The following is an 18,808-nucleotide window of genomic DNA, read 5'->3' on the forward strand; positions in this document are numbered from 1 at the left end:
TATTTTGCCATTTCAAATTATATTCTTTAAACTGATGTAAAAAAGTGAATACCTAACAATTCAAAATATTTTTAACTATTATCAAATAAAATAATGAACAATGGTAAATACTTACAAATAATTATTTTTTGCTTGGAGTTACCTCCGGATACCGGAATTTTACAATTGAATGCAAAATTATTTCAACTCTCTTGAAAATTTCTTGAGACATGGGGAAATACTAAAAAAAAAATACTTAACATGACGGTGTTCAAGCTTTGGATTCTCCTGTCTATTGGGACCATATAAAGACTGCGGCTACCCCCTATACTTTCGGGGTTAGTTAACGTCATCCGTCTAAAAGAATGCTAATACTGAAATGTACGTGTTTCTGATTTTGAAATTTAAATTATAGTTTGCATTAATTTATCATCATAGCATATTTGAGGGCACTACTGCAAAGCATTAAGACTGAGTCCAAAATCGTGAAGATCCGATCATTAGACCAAAAGCAATTTAGGGTGGACCATTAATTGTTTTGTACACTGTGCAANTAATTAATAGTTAGCACTAATTAATTAGCATATTTCAGGTCACCCCCAGGAACCATTAAGATTAACACTTAGTTCGTGAAAATCTGATCATTAGAACGAAAGTTATTCAGGGTGATATCTTTTTTTTTTTTTGCGGACTGTACGTGTTTCTGATTTTGAAATTTAAATTATCGTTTGCATTAATTTATCATCATAGCATATTAGAGGGTACTACCGCAAACCATGAAGACTGAGTCCAAAAACGTGAAGATCCGATCATTAGATTAAAAGTGATTTCTGGTGGACCATTAATTGTTTTGTACACTCTACAAGAGCCAAAAAAACAGACCATCCTGAATAATTTTTGATCTAATGATCAGATCATCGCGTTATAGGACTCATTTTTAATGGTTCGAGAGGATGACCTCAAATATGCCAATTAACCAGCGCAAACAATATTTTAGGTTACGAAATCAGACACAAAAACGTACTTTCTCTAAATAAAAATTTTTTTTTTTTTGACGGACTCGGATTTCGGATTCTACAAAATATAGGGGAGGCCGCAATCTGAGAAATATAGTCACCCTAGTTTGGTCAGGAGAGCAATCCAAAACTTGGACCCTTTAGTGTTAATATTACTTTTTGCGTATTTCGCTATGTCTCAAAAACTTTTCAAGTAAATTGAAATTTTTTCGTCCATAGTTATGAAATTCGTTTATCCAAAGATAATTCCAAGCTAAAAATTTTTTATTCAGTATTAGTTGATTTAAGCATATAGTATTTCCATCAAATGATTATATTTTCCATCAAATTATTATAAATTTAGATAAATATCATTAAATGTAAACTTAAACTGAATTACTGAAATTGCCAATTAAATACTGGCAATTTCAGTAATTCTGGTGATTCAGAGCTATCTGAGTTATCTTAATAAAAGTCATAATAAAAAACTATTGTTAAATTACAGGGTGGATTGAGACAAAAAAAAGTCATAGAAATATGTTAGATACATTGGGTGGTAGACACTTATTTCCAAAAATCCTAAGGAAAGAAATTTTTAGGAGAATATTTTATTTGTTTTAGTGCTTTTGTGTGTAAAGTTAAACTGTCGTGTCTGAATTATAAACTCAACGGACATGAAAATTTTTTATTTCCCTGTGATTGTATTATTCAAAGAGATATGTAATTGCTCGTGAAAGTTGGAATGACAATTTTGAGATCTTGAATAATTTTTTTAAAAAACGTAATAATTTCCGTTACTTACGTTTCATTACGTTGATTATTTTCGTTAACATTCATTCTTTTCCAAATTATTTTTTGCATAGTAATTGATCATAACGAAATAGACAACATACAAATATAATTTATTTCATTAAAAAATAAAGAAATAGTTAAATTTGAACTACTTCCAAATTTATTTTCAAATTTAAGGAAATTTATGGCGAGTTAATATAAAAGTACTTAATTTCAAAATATTCTATTCAGTGCACCAGCGTGTGGCTATATTATTTTTATGCTTTTTCAGAAGATTTTATTTTTTTATAAACAAACATAAAGCATTTTACAGCCGTACAGAAACTAACACATATAGTATTTAAGCCATTAATTTGGCAGTTTTTTCAGTTCGCTAAAAATTCTGGTTTTAAGAATAATAGTTCGTATTAACAAGCATTTACTGAAAAGCACACAACGAAAAAGTAACTTTAACCACATAAATGGTATCTAATTCATGCCCTTAGGTAGCATGATAAGATTAAGAAACTTTACCACTAATTACCATATTTTATCAAACATTGTAAAACCATATGTTACTATTAAATTTACAAAAATCAATACCAAAGCGCTTTGGCAAAAATTATCGAGTCTTCTGGTGCTTCCATAGAATCAGAAATGTGGTAAATTTTATCATATCAGGTAGTTTTGACCATACTTTTTTCTTATTTACACTATTGCTTAAAAAAATATCTATAAGGTAAATCTCTTAAATTATTTTTTTAAAGGAAAAAAAACTATTTTCAAAAGTTGTTTGCAAAGAGAATTGGAGAATCGATATATGTAGGTGTTTAACTCTATGTTTTTCTTTATACTCCATACAAAACAAAACATTTAAAAACGATATTCCACTATGATGTTACAAGAAGGAACTTGATTTTATTCGCATAACTATAATTCCTTTGCGTGAAAAAAACTGAGAAGCACCAGATGGACAATAACTATGATTGCAAATAAGATTTAATTAATTTTTCCGTACTCTAGGTATGCAAAATTAATTAATTTGAGGCATAAATAGTTCAAAAAAGATCTTTATTTACTCGTGGGACTTAACAGATGGTCATTTTCTATCTGACATTAATAAATATTTTTCTTGGTAAACATTTTTATTTCATAATTGGTTTTAACTTTCACCACAGTTGTTTATTTATATCCTTAAACATCTAATTATTTCTTCCAAAACTATTCATAAAATAGGTCGATTCGTTTTTAATAACATTAGAAAATGTTGGGTAATAAGTTTAATTAATTCTTACTATAAATAATTAGAACGTATCTGACTTTAGAATTGAAGGAGTAGATAATACTAATTAAATTTTGCATAGATTTTTAAACTCTTACTAAATTAATTCATTAGCAGTAAAATGAGTTCATATGAAATTTTTTAAATTAAAACTCTAATGGCATTCAACCAGCATTTCACAACATGCATTTATTTCATTAAATGGCCAATTTGGCTCATTTTCTAACAAAAACTCATCTTTAGAGGACATCATTAAAATTATGAGGCCATACTTTGAAACTAATGTTTAAATCTTCAATGTCAATGATAAAGACATGTCTCTTACAAGAAATCCAATTCTTTTTTTAGCTGTAATCTGCCTGAAACACAATCACCTTTTAAGTATGACGAAAGTCAAAAGTCTCGCCTAATGTACCAACCTAAGAACAGTGCAAGTATTTGGAAGGTCAACCCCTTTACTAACAGAAGATCAAATGTGCTATCTTCAACTTTCTCAAGGTCCAGGGCCTAAGGCCAAGAAACAATTTATTTTTTGATCCAAGCAATCGTTATATTTCTTGACATTTGCGCAACGTATGGGAGGGGCAGTAGAGTATGTACTGCATATACATGGTGGCCAACAGGGATCAAAGGGAGACTTATTTGTCAGTTTTTTTCTAACTTTTCAAAAAGTGACGAATCATAACAGCTTGTGACGTTGATAGCTTGCACGAATTTTTTTTATTTTATATTAATTGCTTTACTTTCTTAGGTGAAATTTTCTGACGTATTGAATAAATAAATAGAATAACATCTAAGAAAGAGTATAAAAGCGGCTGGCTGGAATTTCAGAATCATCATTTTCGGATAACTGATCTAATTATTTAAAGATGAAGTTATTTATTTTAGGAATTCTTTTGGCCGTTGGTAAGTTTTGAATCTTTCGTAGCTAGATGAAAAATGCTAGTATGCCTATTTAAGAATATCTTTAACAGATTTTCAGCATTTTTTTTAAAAATAAGGAATATTATTTATTTTGCTTACGTGTAACATTTGCTCTGTTTAACATTTTCAAAAATATTTTGACAGTTTGTAAATTAATTTTATATTTTAAATGAAACCACTTTTAATCGCTGTTAAATAATTTGTTTACAGAAAAATTTTAGCATCGAATTTTTGCAACGTTACAATATTTAAAAACATTCATTTTGTTAATAATAGGGTAAAACAAAAAAATTTCTTTTCCAAGCATCTAGACTTTTCAACGTAATATACTATATATGCTAACATTTTACATATTTTGGTAGCTAGTTTAGCTTCAAAAAGCAAAGAAAAAATTTAAAATATTTCAATATATAAATTTTATTGTCAAAAAAATTCGACGATCCAGCATTTACAAAAATTATATTCCATAGTTAGTTGGCTTCAAAAACATAATTTTGGATGCAAATTATTGACTTAAAACATTGGATATTTTAAAAATATAGAGAGGAATACATGAGATATGAGATAGATAGGATAAGTTAAAATTTTAACGATAAGATGCTGAATTCTATTTTATCCTTAAACTAGCTTTTGTAATATTTTAACCAGGAATTATCATTCAAATAACGTTTTACACAATGAATATTCATTCGAATGCTCGTTAAAAATTAAATTATTAACTCGATATAATTACTAAAGTTTTTAGTCTTCTCTGAAGTTTTAAGAACTTCCGTAAGGCATATTTTATCATTTTTTGGAGATATTTGAGTTACACCATAATTATGTGACATACGAAACGTAACTATTATATTTAACAATTCACAGATCAGCATAGAGAGAAATTGTATTTTTCAATCTTTAATTTTGAACAATGTTTTTTTCCTGATAAATGTTCATTTTCTAAATAAATTTGTTATTCTAAAAAAAAATCGCAATTTAAAGGAAGACAAAAATGCTATTATGGTATAAAAGCTTAAACTTTTGGAACATTATTTAAGAAATCGTTAAATTAAATTAATCTCTTGCAAGACTGAAAATGAAATAATTTTTTCCAGCTGCCACAGAAGTCTATTCCCAAGCATGTCATATGCGGGAAGTGGATCTATGTATGGCCATAGGTATGTTCCATTATCAAAGCAATGGAGTCCCAGCTGATGAAGAAAAAGTTAACGAATGGTGCGAGTGAGTATCTTTTAAAAATCTTAGAAACTTATTCCTAATTCCTATTCCTATCTTGAACTAATTTCCACTTATTTTTTTTTTACTTCCTGGCATTGTTCCTTAGAAACTATTTAAAAATGTATCAAACAGTTATCACAAATATTTTAACAGTATTTTTTATTATTAATATTGTATGAACTGTTTCATTGATCAAGCAGCAAAAAATGTTGCCTTATTTTATCTTCAGTCAGTACTAGTTGTATACTTTTTAAAAGTCCTTAGTTTCGTATGGCCAAAAATTAGTATTTTTAAAAAACTCGAAAGATATCTCGTGTGTCTGAAATTTCATATTATGTTGTTGCTCTTCTAATAACAACAACAAAAGAAATTTCCATTTAATAAGTTTAAAAAACGAAAGTAAATACAAATTAAACAAAATAGAATAATTATACAAAGTAACACTCTAAATCGCTTAGGACATGCGTCATCAAATTTATTAACTCAAAGGCAATGCTTTAAAATAATATCGCCAACCAAAATAGATTATTTCCGAATTCCTTTGTTATTTATTTAAGTTTAAAATAAATATATATAAGTTATAAGCTACTTAAATTTTTAAATCTAGGAATCTGTTTTAGGGAAGAAAAATTAATAATATTTTAATTCTTACACGAAATACACATTTTTTTGATTCTGTAATAATTTTTTTTTCACACTGAGGCAAAAAAGTATGGTCAAAACTACCTGACTACTATGGAATTTACTGTCTCTATGAGAGCTCTGTATATTTCACCGAAGCGCTTTGGTAATGGACTTTGTAAAGTTAACAATTAAATATGGATTTATAATATGTGAAAAAATTAGGTAAATGTAGTAAAATTTGATACTTTTATCTTGATACCTTAGCGCTTGGCATAAAATCCATTTATTTAGTGCAATTTACTTATCAGTGTTGTATTTTTTACTACATGTGTAGTAATAAGATCTATAATTTCGAAAACCAGAATTTTCGGTAAACTTTTGAACAACAAATATACCAAATTATTTTCTCTATGTACATACTTTGAATTCTTCATTATTTTAAGCCTTTTATATTTAACCAAATTTATAAGTGAAAAATGAATATATATATGACTATATATTTTATATTTTAGAACCATGCAGGAAGTTACAGAATGTATGGGAAATTTCTCAGCCAAATGCTTGTCTCCAGTCCAAAGAGAATTAATCAGTCTTTTAGCCGGATCAGAAGAGCCAGCTAAGAAATTATGTATTGCCGGATCAGAAGAAAGAACAAGTATGAATATTTTTATAGAAATATATCATTAATAGTATTCTTTTAATTAAATATTTCATTTATTATTTTTTTCAATAATTTTCATTAATTCGTTCAAAGTTTTACAAATAAAACCTAGTATTTTTATTATAAAGTTTTTCTTAAAAAACTTTTTATTAACGGTATTACTCGAAATGTTACACACTGCAAAAAATTCCGCATGAAATTAAGTACCTGCACTTTAGGTGCATGAAACTATTTTTATCGTAAAATATTACAGAATTAATTTTTACCGTAATATTTATACAATAAAAGTGATTCAGTGATTTTACGGTAATCATTACTGTAAAACCTACTAAAACTAATTTTTTTGGCTCTGTAAAATGTTTCGGAAAATAAATTTTATAGTAAAAAGTACCGGCATTCTGAGTGCTGGTACTTTTACAGTAATTTTATCCGGGTTTATTTTTCTACAGTGCATATGTCATTTTATTTCTCAATTTTCGAAGTATATCTAATTATAATTTAACGAATATATTATAATTTTTTTGGAACAATTTTAAATATAGTTTTAAAAATAATACATATTAACTTTTTAATTATATAGTGATTTAAAATATCATTTCTGTAAAAGATTTGATGACCAATCTGTTAAATAGGTTATTATTATTTTTTCAATTTACTGTTAAGTTATTCTATGATCACGAGTATAATAACTTAAGTAAAAAATTAAAGTAGAGAAAAAAGAAGCCATTACCCGCACGTGTCAATAGTTTCTGAAACTAATTTAAATGACGCCCATTTTTTCACTTTCAGGTTACTTAGCTCATGCTGAATGCCTTGCTGATGGAGCTGAAAAAGACGATTTCAAGACTCAAGTCAGAGATTTACAAGTTATGGTTGAACAATTGTTCGATGTTCCTTTCAAACAGAGGTTCCAATTGATGTGCTGGTAAGAGAATATCTTAGCTTATTCAAATTAAACTGCAAAAGAAATTAGCTGCAGGAGCTGAAGTTGCCTTATATTTGTATTTTAAAGCACCCATAATCTTTTCACCACATTATCGGCCCATTGCATAGAAAAAAAAAACTGTTAAATTGTTTTCATATTTACTGATCACGTTTCTGAAAAATAATTAAAAAGTTAGGACTTGAAATTAACTCTTTACTTTATTGTTTTTTTTTAAATCGTAAATGTTTTATTTCTGATAAAAAAACATGAATTTTTAAATTTAGATTCATGTGCAGCTATTTGATTAGAAAGAACAATCATTAGACATAAATATTTTAAATATCGAAATTGAAGATTTATTTTCTTATTGCTGAAGTTCCTTTCTTCCTGGATTTTTTTTTTTGCATAGATATTGATTTTTTTTTAAATTTTATAAAATTACCAATTAATGTAAATATTTTAATTAAACTTGGTACTTATATAACTTAATTCTTACTATATATAACTCTCATCTTAACTTAATTACCTTAGTACAAAACTATCGGTGGCACTGATTAATTTAGAAATAAGGTATTTCATTTTTTGATTGCCTTGTGCTACTGATGAATAAATTTTATAGTAAAAAGTAAGCTTTCAGCTTAGAACTTGTCACTTTGAACATGCTTCGTAACTTAACAGTTAATTCTCTTCAGAATGGATTTGGCTTATTTCAATCTTGAAGTTTATAACAATAATTTAAAATAGCAGGAGTTGATACTTAAAATATTGCTTGGTACTTCAGAGTTCAAAATTTGCCACTGTTCTCTGTTGTCAACATTTTTTCTTATTAAAAACACCATAAAATAGTTTTTTCAAAAAAACTTACTAATAAGTAAATTTGTGTAGATATAGAAAAATTTAATATTGAACTAGATGTATTAGTAACAATAATACTTTTGCAAACGAACTGAAATATCACATAGTTCACTTAGACAGAGGATCGTAAATTTATTAAAAAGAACAACACGTATAATAATTACTAAAAATATTATAGTAAACTATTTTTCTGCATTTTTTTTAAAAAAAGAGTGTTAAATAGTTTTATGATATCGGATATCGTAAATAAACAAAATATTTGGAGTCCAGGAAAAAAAGCATTAGACATTTTGATTAAAAGAAACCTAAATTGAAATCATATATTTGTACCTCGTTTCCTTAAAATTACAATTAAATTACGAAACAGTAGCAGGTTATTATTTTACCTTGACTGTATTGAAAATAACATTTAATATTTTAAATGATTTGTAAAATATGATAAGAATTTTATAGATTTTATTCTTTTCACTAAATCATTTCTACTTTTTTTTCCAGCTCTTTCCATCGATTCCACAAAAATATTGATGCCAATACTGAGAGAGACTGCGGAAAAGATGCTGTTCTGATGGTTAAGAACCTCATGAAAAGTGTAACCACCGACCTACCCGACATTGTCTGCCAACAATTCGATTCAGAAAGCGATCAATGCAAAGCTATTTTGAAGCCCAGTGGCACCACACCAAAGGGTGGAGAAAGCAAGTCCCAAATCGCCAAACTTTTGGATACCGTCCTCGGAAATATATAAGAATCTGTGATTGATATCAGAGACAATAAGTAACAATTATCGTATGGAAGGAAACTCAGAAGTCATTGATCGAAGTTTATGATAGTGATAGTTGTTCTCTTTTGTTGAAACTGATATTTCTGTTTTTAAATTGATCATTGCTCAGTTTGTAAATAGTAAGCATTCTGTTACATTCAAATTTAGTCATAGTTGCATTGATTTTATAAATAAACTCATAATTTTTAAATTTGTTTTTAATTTTTTTCTTAGAAATAATTTCCTTACTTACATTTCCAGTCTTATGAAGTTTTCATGTATAGTGCAAAGTTTTGAGTATTATTAAGTGAGCTGATGTGAACAAAATCCTTTTCTACAGTGCTTTTTCGAAAAAATTATAATTCAAACGGATAATGATTTCATCTATTTTCTTAAAGACAAAAAACAGAAAATTTTCAATTAAGAGTAGGAATTTAAGTTCACCTAATATCTTGAAAGACAAAGTTTTTAATTTTTTATAAAATAAATATTCATTTAGACGCGTGTATAATACTTTAAACATGGTATGAAAACTAAAAAAATATGAAAAAAAAATATATTCAAAAAATTCAGGGGAAAAACTAATAAAAAAAGACCAAAAATTGACTTTTTTTTCAAAATCATGAAACATTGTTCAATTTTTTTCATTATTCCAGCTTCACAATACTTATAAACTCAAAACTTAGGGAATAGACGAAGCATTATACACAATATTTGCATTTAGATAATTTAAAGCATACATCGAAATTTATTTAACAGAAAAGGCTAAAAAATGCGATTAATTACTTTTACATTAGCTATAAAACATAAAATAATAGTTTAATTTATTAGTCCGTAATCCCTAGACTTATGTAAAGAAAGCATTCAGGAAAAATTCCAAATAATTTGAACTAAAATATTTTAAGATATTGCACTTAAAATGAAGGAAGATAACTAAAAAAATAGTTCTAAGAAATATCTAAAAAAAAAGACATAGTATCAATTTAATAATTAATATAAATGTTCTTTCTTTTAAATGATCATAATTTTTGTTCCATTTCACGTAGAAAGAAAACTCAAATGTTTTTGAAAGAGATAGGTCCATAGCTTTATTTTATCTCGAAAGCAAAACGAAATTGACATTTCAGTCAAAATTGGTTTTGAAAAGGCTGTCGGTTACTTAAAGCTATGAATATTTATGCTTAATAGTTCGTTAAAAAGTACTCAAATACTTCATTAAATAGTTAAGTTCTTTTACCTTCTGGGTTTATTTCGAATATTTTTTCATGTGTGCAACGTCTTTCGTCCAAGGGTACAAATATTGAGCATGAATATAAAATCTTCTGCGTCAAAGGCAAATATATTTATTAGTTCATATACTTAAATTTTCTAAATTATTGTTATAATATTTTCGCCTTCTAAAAACCAATTTTTTACGAAAACACTCGTGTCTAAACTTCTTAAAGTAATATGGTTCAATGGAAATTTCTCAAAAGAAGAAATTAAATATTACGTCTTTTTTTAATAAATATCTAATGTCTAACTTCTCCGTTAAACTAAACGTTTAGACTAACCACATCAAACTTCTCCGTATCTTCTGACAAAAATCTGAAAGCTACTTCTTTATTATGTTATTATTTTTGTGCATGTTTATTAAATCAACTTTATGGGAATGATTTTTTTCCTTAGAAATATCAGTCGCGTTAATGGGGCAACAGTTCCAAGCATTCAGTCAAAAAGAGCATGCAATAAATGACAAAGAAAACAAAAGCTTTGAGCCTATTTCTATTATTTTAATATATCATTAATTTTTAACAAATAAATATTTGTATCCCGTAAAATATTTTACAAAATATAATAATATGATTTTTAAACACATTTAATAACGAAGTTTTGGGACTTAAAATTATAAAAAGAAAACTTCATCTATGAAATCAAAAACAAACGTTCTTTAGATAATTAAAAAGAAAAGAAAGTATGCACTTAGAAATTGCTATTTCTTATCATAGAATAACTTACCTATACATTTGTATAAAAATGAATTTAGAGTATAGAGTTAGATTTTTAAAAATATGCATCATTAGTTATTTTGCAATCACATATTACTGTAAATTAAATTTGTTTAATGAAGGTATATTCACAGAAAATTATTTTTAACGTTACTATATTGATAATTCTGTTCAGATTCCAATGAAAAATTATAAACACACATAATAGTAAATACTGCGATATTCATACAATAAGGATGCAATTATTTTACGTCAAAAAAAGAGATCAATTCTTTTATTTAAAAAAATGTTCATTCGCATTTTTTTGTTATAGGTATTGAATACATCGCATGAGATATTAAAAAACAGTTATAATTATAAATTAATATTATAATAAATGAGATGTAATAAAATTTATAAATCTTAGAATAAATCGCTGAAACAGTTATAGAATTCCTAAACTTATTATGTATTTAGTATATAAGATATATTAAATAATTATTTTGATGCTATAAATAGCCTATGATTATAAGACATGAGTAGACTTTTATGGAACTGCACTTTGGCAATAAGTAGGATCAAAACAACCAGAATATGATAAAATTAGCCACGTTACTGGCTCTATGGGAACACCAAAACTTTGGTAGTTTTAATCAATGCGTTTTGGTAGAGATTTTGATAAAAGTGAAAAATAAAATATGGTTACATAATGTGTGATAAAATTTGGTAACTTTATCGTGATAGTTTAGAGAATAGCATAGAATCCATTTATTTGGTTAAAAAATTTCCTCACTCTTGTTTTTTTTTTTTTACCAAAAGTGTGGTAATAAAAACAAACATTTTTAATACCAGAGTTTCCGGCAAATTATAACCATATTAAGGGAAAAAATATAAAAATAAATTTAAATGCAGTTTTATTATCCACAAATACTATGGTTTTATTGACCAAAATTATCCTTTTTTTCTTAACCAAAGCTGCCATTAACATACAGCGATATTTTAAGTTACTAATTCAGGAACGAAAATGCTCCTTCTCAGAATAAACATAAATTTTTTTTCAATGAATTCGGATTTCTGACCCCCAAAATGTAGGAGAAAGCCGCCATCTGGGAAATATGGTCCCAATAGTTAGGTCAGAAGAGCGGTTTAAGGTTTGGACCCCTTAATGTTAATTTTATTTTTTTGCGTATTTCACTACACCTCAAGATTTTTTAAGCGAATTGAAAACGTTTTACACACAATTATAAAATTTGTTCATCCAAATATAATTTCCGGCAAAAAAAAAGTTTTAGTAAATGTTTTTTTTTTATTATTTTAATTAGGAATGGTCGAAGAAATTTTGAATTACTCGGTATCATTTTAAAGAATGCAATTTTACTTGGCAAGATACAAAATTTGAGCAAAATCAGTCGGTGCATGGAATTACCTTTGTGTAAACAAATTTTATAATTTTGTGTAAAAAGTTTTCAATGCGCTTTAACACAGCTCGAGATATAGAGAAATATGGAAAAGTAAAATTAACATTAGGGGGCCCAAACTTTGAAGCTCTCTTCTGAACAAATTATTATGACCATATTTATCAGATTGCGGCTACCTTCTATATTATATAGGTCAGAAATCGGAACCGTCAAAAAAAATTATTTTTGTTTGAAGAAAGTACATTTTTGTGTCTTTTTTTGTAACTTAAAATATTGTCTTCAGTTATGAATAAACATACTTGAAGTCACCCCCTTGAGCCATTAAGATTGAGTCCTAGAACGGGAAAAACCAATCATTAGATCAAAAGTTATTCAGGGTCGTCAATTTTTTTTTACGCACTGTATATTTGTTTGTACCATTTTAAAATATAAAGAAAGATTTAAAAAATAAGGAAACTGAAAATAAAAATTTAGAATAAGAATTTACTTTAAAAAATACGTCTTTTTATTGCATGAAAGTAATGATTTTTTTCACGCCTTGAACTTAAAAGCATCACTTTAAAATATCACATTCATCAGGGGCATCACTTTCACAATTTTAAAATTATATTATATTGACAACAAAATTTAAGTTCATATTTATATTTCTTAAGTTAAAAAAAAATTCTAGTCGGATAATTTTTCGAAATCATTTCAACAAATTAAAAACAGCGCGCGAAACGAGAAAGCAATGAAAGTCCTGAATAACTTTTGGTCTAACGATCGGATTTTTACGTACTGCAGTGTGCGAAAAAGTATAACAGCATTAAATTAAATGATTTTTTTTATTTAATCTATATGAAATTTTTATTTGTTTGACTTCAGTTACATAATTTTGGATTAACACTAATAGTGCATAAAAAATAAAATTTGGCTTTGAAATATGAATTTTACAAAAATTAACACGAAAGGGAATATGGAAAAAGGACATATTCAAAACTACATCGATAATCAAGAAAACTTTTTCAATCACTTAAATAAGCTGCGTTTTCATGAATCCTGAAAGATTTCTAATACCGTCCACAGAATTTTTTCCCACGTGTCTTTGACATCGTAGACAAAATCCTGTTTGCATTGATATTGGGTGCCATTTTTACAAACGTCTAAAGAGATTGGATTACGATCGGGTCTCCTAGCCGGCCTATCAATTAAATTTACAGAACAAGCTTCAAACCAGTGTTTCGCGCTCTTAGAAACGTGTATCGCAGCATTATCCTGCTGAAAAATATAGTCCTCTGAAGTAATTAGTGGCTCTTTTGGTAACAAAGTTTCGCATAGCATATATGTTGGAATTAATTTTACTTTTGATAAATACTATTAAAGAGGTTCCATTTGCCACAAAAGCGCCTCAAACCATCACTGAACCGCCATCATATTTAAGTTTGGAAAATGCTTCTTTGGACTAAACTAAAAGTAATAAAAATCATCAACCAGGTTTCATCAGAAAAAAAATGACATCAGTCCAGTTTTGACGGAGAGAAATGTATTTTTTTAGCAAAGTAAACTCATCTCTTATGTTGATTTGTAAGAAGTGACGTGATACTAATTTTCCATACAAAAGGATGAGGATGTTTATTTAAAACATTTTGAACAGTCCTTGATGAGCATGGAAAATTCAAATTTTGTCTAACCTCATTTGCAGTTTATTATTTTTTTTTCTGGCAAGCTCTCCTGGCAAACATTCTTTACTGTTGATGAGTGCAAATTTCTGGTCTTTTTGATCGAAGAAAATTATAAACTACTGCTTTATATCTCTTGATTTTTCTTTGAAATTTCAGATCCACTTAATCCACATTTTTGAGGTTCACAATTTTTCTTTTTCCTTTCCATATCACAAAGATAAGTTCCTTTGGGCATCACTCAAATGACAAGTTGAAAGTTGACGAGGACAAATTTTTTTCACAAACCAATTATTTAATCTTGATTGCCATTTGCTATTTTCAAATATGCAATTTTTTTTCAGTAATTAGGGCAGAAAAACGATATCCTTATGCTTTTTTCCCACATCATTTGGATTTAAAAATCTGAAGGTAATTTTAAACTAGGTTCATATTTGGAAATTTTAATTAGTTTATACAAGAAACAGTTTAATTTTACTCTTTTTTAACTAATTGGTATATTTTTATTTTATAAAGATTTGCCCACGATTCCGTAAATAAAACATTTTGAATTGGTGATTTTCCGCATGCCCTTATATTTTTTTCTTGCTCACTATACGATGGATACTTTATTGGCTCGAGAATCAATCACAAAATATTATAATTAATTAGCTAAACTCATATTTGTGTTAACATTTATTTAAAGCTAATCCCATGTAAAAATATTTCTAATTATTTATTAATTTTTTTTATTTTATTTATACTAGTCGAAGAATGTTTGATCCTAAAGGTATACAAATTTTTACATCATTTTAAAGAACGTAAGTTTCGTGGAAAAATAAAAAGTTTGAACGAAATAGTCGAATCACATTTGAGTAGCATTAACTATACAATTTTTTTAAGGATAAAATAACTCAGTAACTATGCGACAGATAGACCCAAATTTTGTATTTTGGCATTTAAACTTAATTTCTGTTAAATTATGAAATTGTTTTTATTTTGCAATTCAAAACTTTTTTGGCACTTAATTAATATAATTGTATTTATTAAAATAAATTAATAAATACAATGATACTTATAAAAAAAAAATTTTTTTATCTTTGGATCAAAAAATTGTTTTATTATGTGCAAAAATTTTTTCATTCGCTTAAAAAATTTCGACATTCAGCTAAACACTTAAAAAATAAATTTAAAACGTTAAATGTCCAATCTTTCAAAGCTCTTTTGACCAAACTATTATAGTCTCATTTTCTGTATTACATCTTCATATCTAGACGACATACTTTCTAGATGACATATTTTGAAGGACAAGTATTCAAACCCGACGAAAAACAGACATGTTTATCCAGAGAAATTACATTTTTGTGTTTAATTCCGTAGTTTAAAGTATCGCCTGCTCTAACTGATTATCATACTTAAGGTAGTCTCTAGAACTAATTAGAGTGAGTCACTATTTTTCACCAGAACACAATTGCACTATTCATTTTAAAGTGATAACTTTCATGCATTTGAATGGAAGTACACTAATTTTGTATACAAATCGATTCAAAATTGCACGTTAGTATAATGCGAACTTGCAGTTTCGAGAACTAATTAGAGTGAGTCACTATTTTTCACCAGAACACAATTGTAGTATTCATTTTAAAGTGAGTACTTTCATACATTTGAATGCAAGTATACTAAATTTGTATACAAATCGATTCAAAATTGCACGTTAGTATAATGTGAACTTGCAGTCTCGAGAACTAATTAGAGTGACTCACTATTTTTCACCAGAACACAATTGCACTATTCATTTTAAAGTGATTACTTTCATGCATTTGAATGGAAGTACACTAAATTTGTATTAAAATCGATTCAAAATTGCACGTTAGTATAAAGTGAACTTGCAAGCAATTCTTCTATTTTGTGTTTATAAATAAATATAGATGTAATAAGTTATGCATAATTGTTTAAATTTATGTGGTTCATTGATTGTTATTTTCCCCATTTCGAAGAATGGATATTCAGCTAATTAATAAATATATTAAATAAGCCTTTTATTATAGTTACTTTTCAGCTTGTACAATTTTTTTGCTGTGTATGGAGATTAAGGAGTATGATGTGTTAGAGCTAATCGAATGCTTGCTATTAGATGAGATAATTAAATTATTCAATATATTAGTCTTAAATATAATTACCAAACAAGCAATTATTAGATTTAAGTATTATTTTTTAATACCAAGCATGGAAACCTAGTTAGCAAATATGATCTTCTTCGTTGACATATAACATTTATTTTAAAATTCATTTTTCTTTAAAATATTTCAACACTTTACATTTGCTGAAAATTTAATGACATATCTTTTATTTTATTTATTTAATTTGAAATATTTAAATCCCAATTCTGTCCTTAAAAGAAATTATGAATTATTCATATGATTGAATTAACGATTAGATTGAGAAAATTTTACCCCCAGCAGGTTTTTCTCTCTACTTTCCCATTTATTTTTCTTTTTTCGCGATAAGCAGTTTGAAATAATAAAATTTGCAAAAATATTTTCCTAACTTATTTATGACATCCGAATCTATTCGGACCAAACTTAAAAATAATCATATGCTTGACTACCTTTGAAACTCCATCGATAAACTTAGTTTGAAATCTTATAACACAGTAAAGACAAAAAGGATGAAAGAAAAGAGAGTTTAACGAAGAAAATTTTGAAAAACAGTAATCAGTTTTATTTACTGAAGCATAAGTTGAAAGTAAATAGAACTTATAAAATAAATTGAAAAATTAACTTATACATATGTATATAGATATTTTAAGAAATTATAATAAATCCATAAAAACTTGTTAACTGTAAGAAAGAGTATAACATCGGGTTGTTTTTATTACGTTCGTTTATAATAGAGTATATTTATAATTTATAATATAGTAAAGTACTCTATTTTCATTTAAACCCGTCTAACAGTTTAAAAGGATTGAATGAAAACTTATTAATTTAAAACATATATTTGCGCAATCTTTTTTAAATCTCTGAGAGTTATTGTCTTTTTTGTTTTCATTTTATTTCTTGCAATCAGATAGTTACATAAGATTAAATAATATGAAATAATAAAAATATCGACTATTTTTTAAAAAAAATACAATAATAAGCAATATTATTTTAGAAGATAGGTATCGATAGTATAAATGAGCGAATTGTGTCTGTGAGAATATCAAATAAATTATACCTCACTTTTCATACCATTATTATTAACGATTATATTTCTTACGATGTCTGTTGTTTCTTTATTTAAACTCTAATTGGATACCACAGTTAAGTGACACAAATGAAAAATAATATCAAAGATCATCAAATTGACTCATGGTCAGACAAAAACATCACAATTTACGAAAAAAAGAAAAAGACCACTTTTCGTCACTTTTCCTTCTTAGTAGGCAATCCGAAGGGACAAAGAGGTCAAAAGATTTAAGGACTTTTGGTTAAGCACCTTGAATCAGTCAAAGGAAGGTCACTTTGCAGGAAGAAAACTAGAATATGATTAACTCACCAAAAGATTTAGTGATTAAGAATATTGTCTATACAACGAAAGTTGCAGTTAAGCATCATGTGTTTCGGTTTCTGTAGAATGTTCTTTTGTTTCGGACATAGATGTCTTACCTGGAACCATTTTTCCCCATTGCCTTTTTGACACTTGTTATAATTCTCATCTCGTGATGGTATGAAACAGGTTTTCGACCGGACAACAATTTTCAAGGGCGGTTACTGTAACTTAAAGTTGTTTTTTATCTCTCAATAAGGTGCTGTGATTTATTAAGTCTTTTTCCTTACCTTTTCATTGAACACAGATAAAACAAAAATGCATTTTTCTAGTATCACAACGATTGAATGAATAGGTACTAGAACCACCATCGGGGTTCAATTTGACCCTAGCAAAGAATTAACATCATTCCCAAGTAAATGATACTTTATATGAGGGGTGTAGTTGACAATACAATATGTAAGAGTTTATAGAGATTAATTTTTGTTCTCACTTTTTTATTATTGTAATGTCAATATATTGTAATATTGTATTTCAAGTTATTCTTTCGCAGGAAAGAAAACTGTCAGAAAACTAACAATAGATACAAATGAAAGTAAAACACAATAATACACAACGTGTTTTAGATTGAGAAGTTCCATTATTAAGGGGGTACGCAAGGAAACGAATTGTTATTCGAGAAAATCTCTCTTTTTTGTCAATTTACAGTGTTTGTGTAAATATTTTATAAATATTTCAATTTTTCGTCAATTTTACGGTTTTTCCATGAATATTTTAGGAATATTTATGCGTTTGTTATGTGTTTTTGTCTGTTGTAAACTTACTTTATCGCCGTAATTTTTTATCTTCTGTAATTTTTTTAATTTATTATTTTTATGTTTATTACTGTCCACTTATATATTTATTTGCACCCCTAAAGATGATTAAAAAGTAAAAATTTTATGAGTGCTACCATTATTTGCTCTTTTCTTATTCAGCACTAAATTTTGTTTTGAATTTAAAGAAGATTTCAAAATATTTACATTTTTTTAAAAGTAGTTAGATATAATTTTGAAAATTTTAAATCCAATACAAAAAGTAATAAAAAATTTTACATTTTATTTTATTGTATTTTATTACAATAAAACATTGGTTTTTTTTAATATTTCTCCACTGAAAATGTAACCACTACAACACTGGAAAGATTTTTTTCCCTTCTTGACCAAATTCAACTGTCTAAAGGGTTTGATTAGAAAACAAATGCATTAAAACTTCCACAAATGAA

The 18,808-nt window shown here is 27.0% G+C and overlaps 1 protein-coding gene across 1 annotated transcript; it reads left to right on the forward strand.

Annotated features, from left to right (window-relative positions):
- The first annotated feature begins 3,773 nt into the window (after positions 1 to 3,773).
- Positions 3,774 to 9,205, forward strand: LOC107454126 (uncharacterized). Its single transcript, XM_021145706.3, has 5 exons — positions 3,774 to 3,933; positions 5,046 to 5,172; positions 6,306 to 6,448; positions 7,244 to 7,379; positions 8,730 to 9,205. The coding sequence occupies exons 1-5, from the start codon at positions 3,897 to 3,899 to the stop codon at positions 8,977 to 8,979; spliced, it is 693 nt and encodes a 230-aa protein (XP_021001365.1). The 5' UTR covers positions 3,774 to 3,896; the 3' UTR covers positions 8,980 to 9,205.
- Positions 9,206 to 18,808: the final 9,603 nt, after the last annotated feature.

Source organism: Parasteatoda tepidariorum, chromosome 2 (genome assembly GCF_043381705.1).
Source record: "Parasteatoda tepidariorum isolate YZ-2023 chromosome 2, CAS_Ptep_4.0, whole genome shotgun sequence".
Classification (NCBI taxonomy): domain Eukaryota; kingdom Metazoa; phylum Arthropoda; class Arachnida; order Araneae; family Theridiidae; genus Parasteatoda; species Parasteatoda tepidariorum.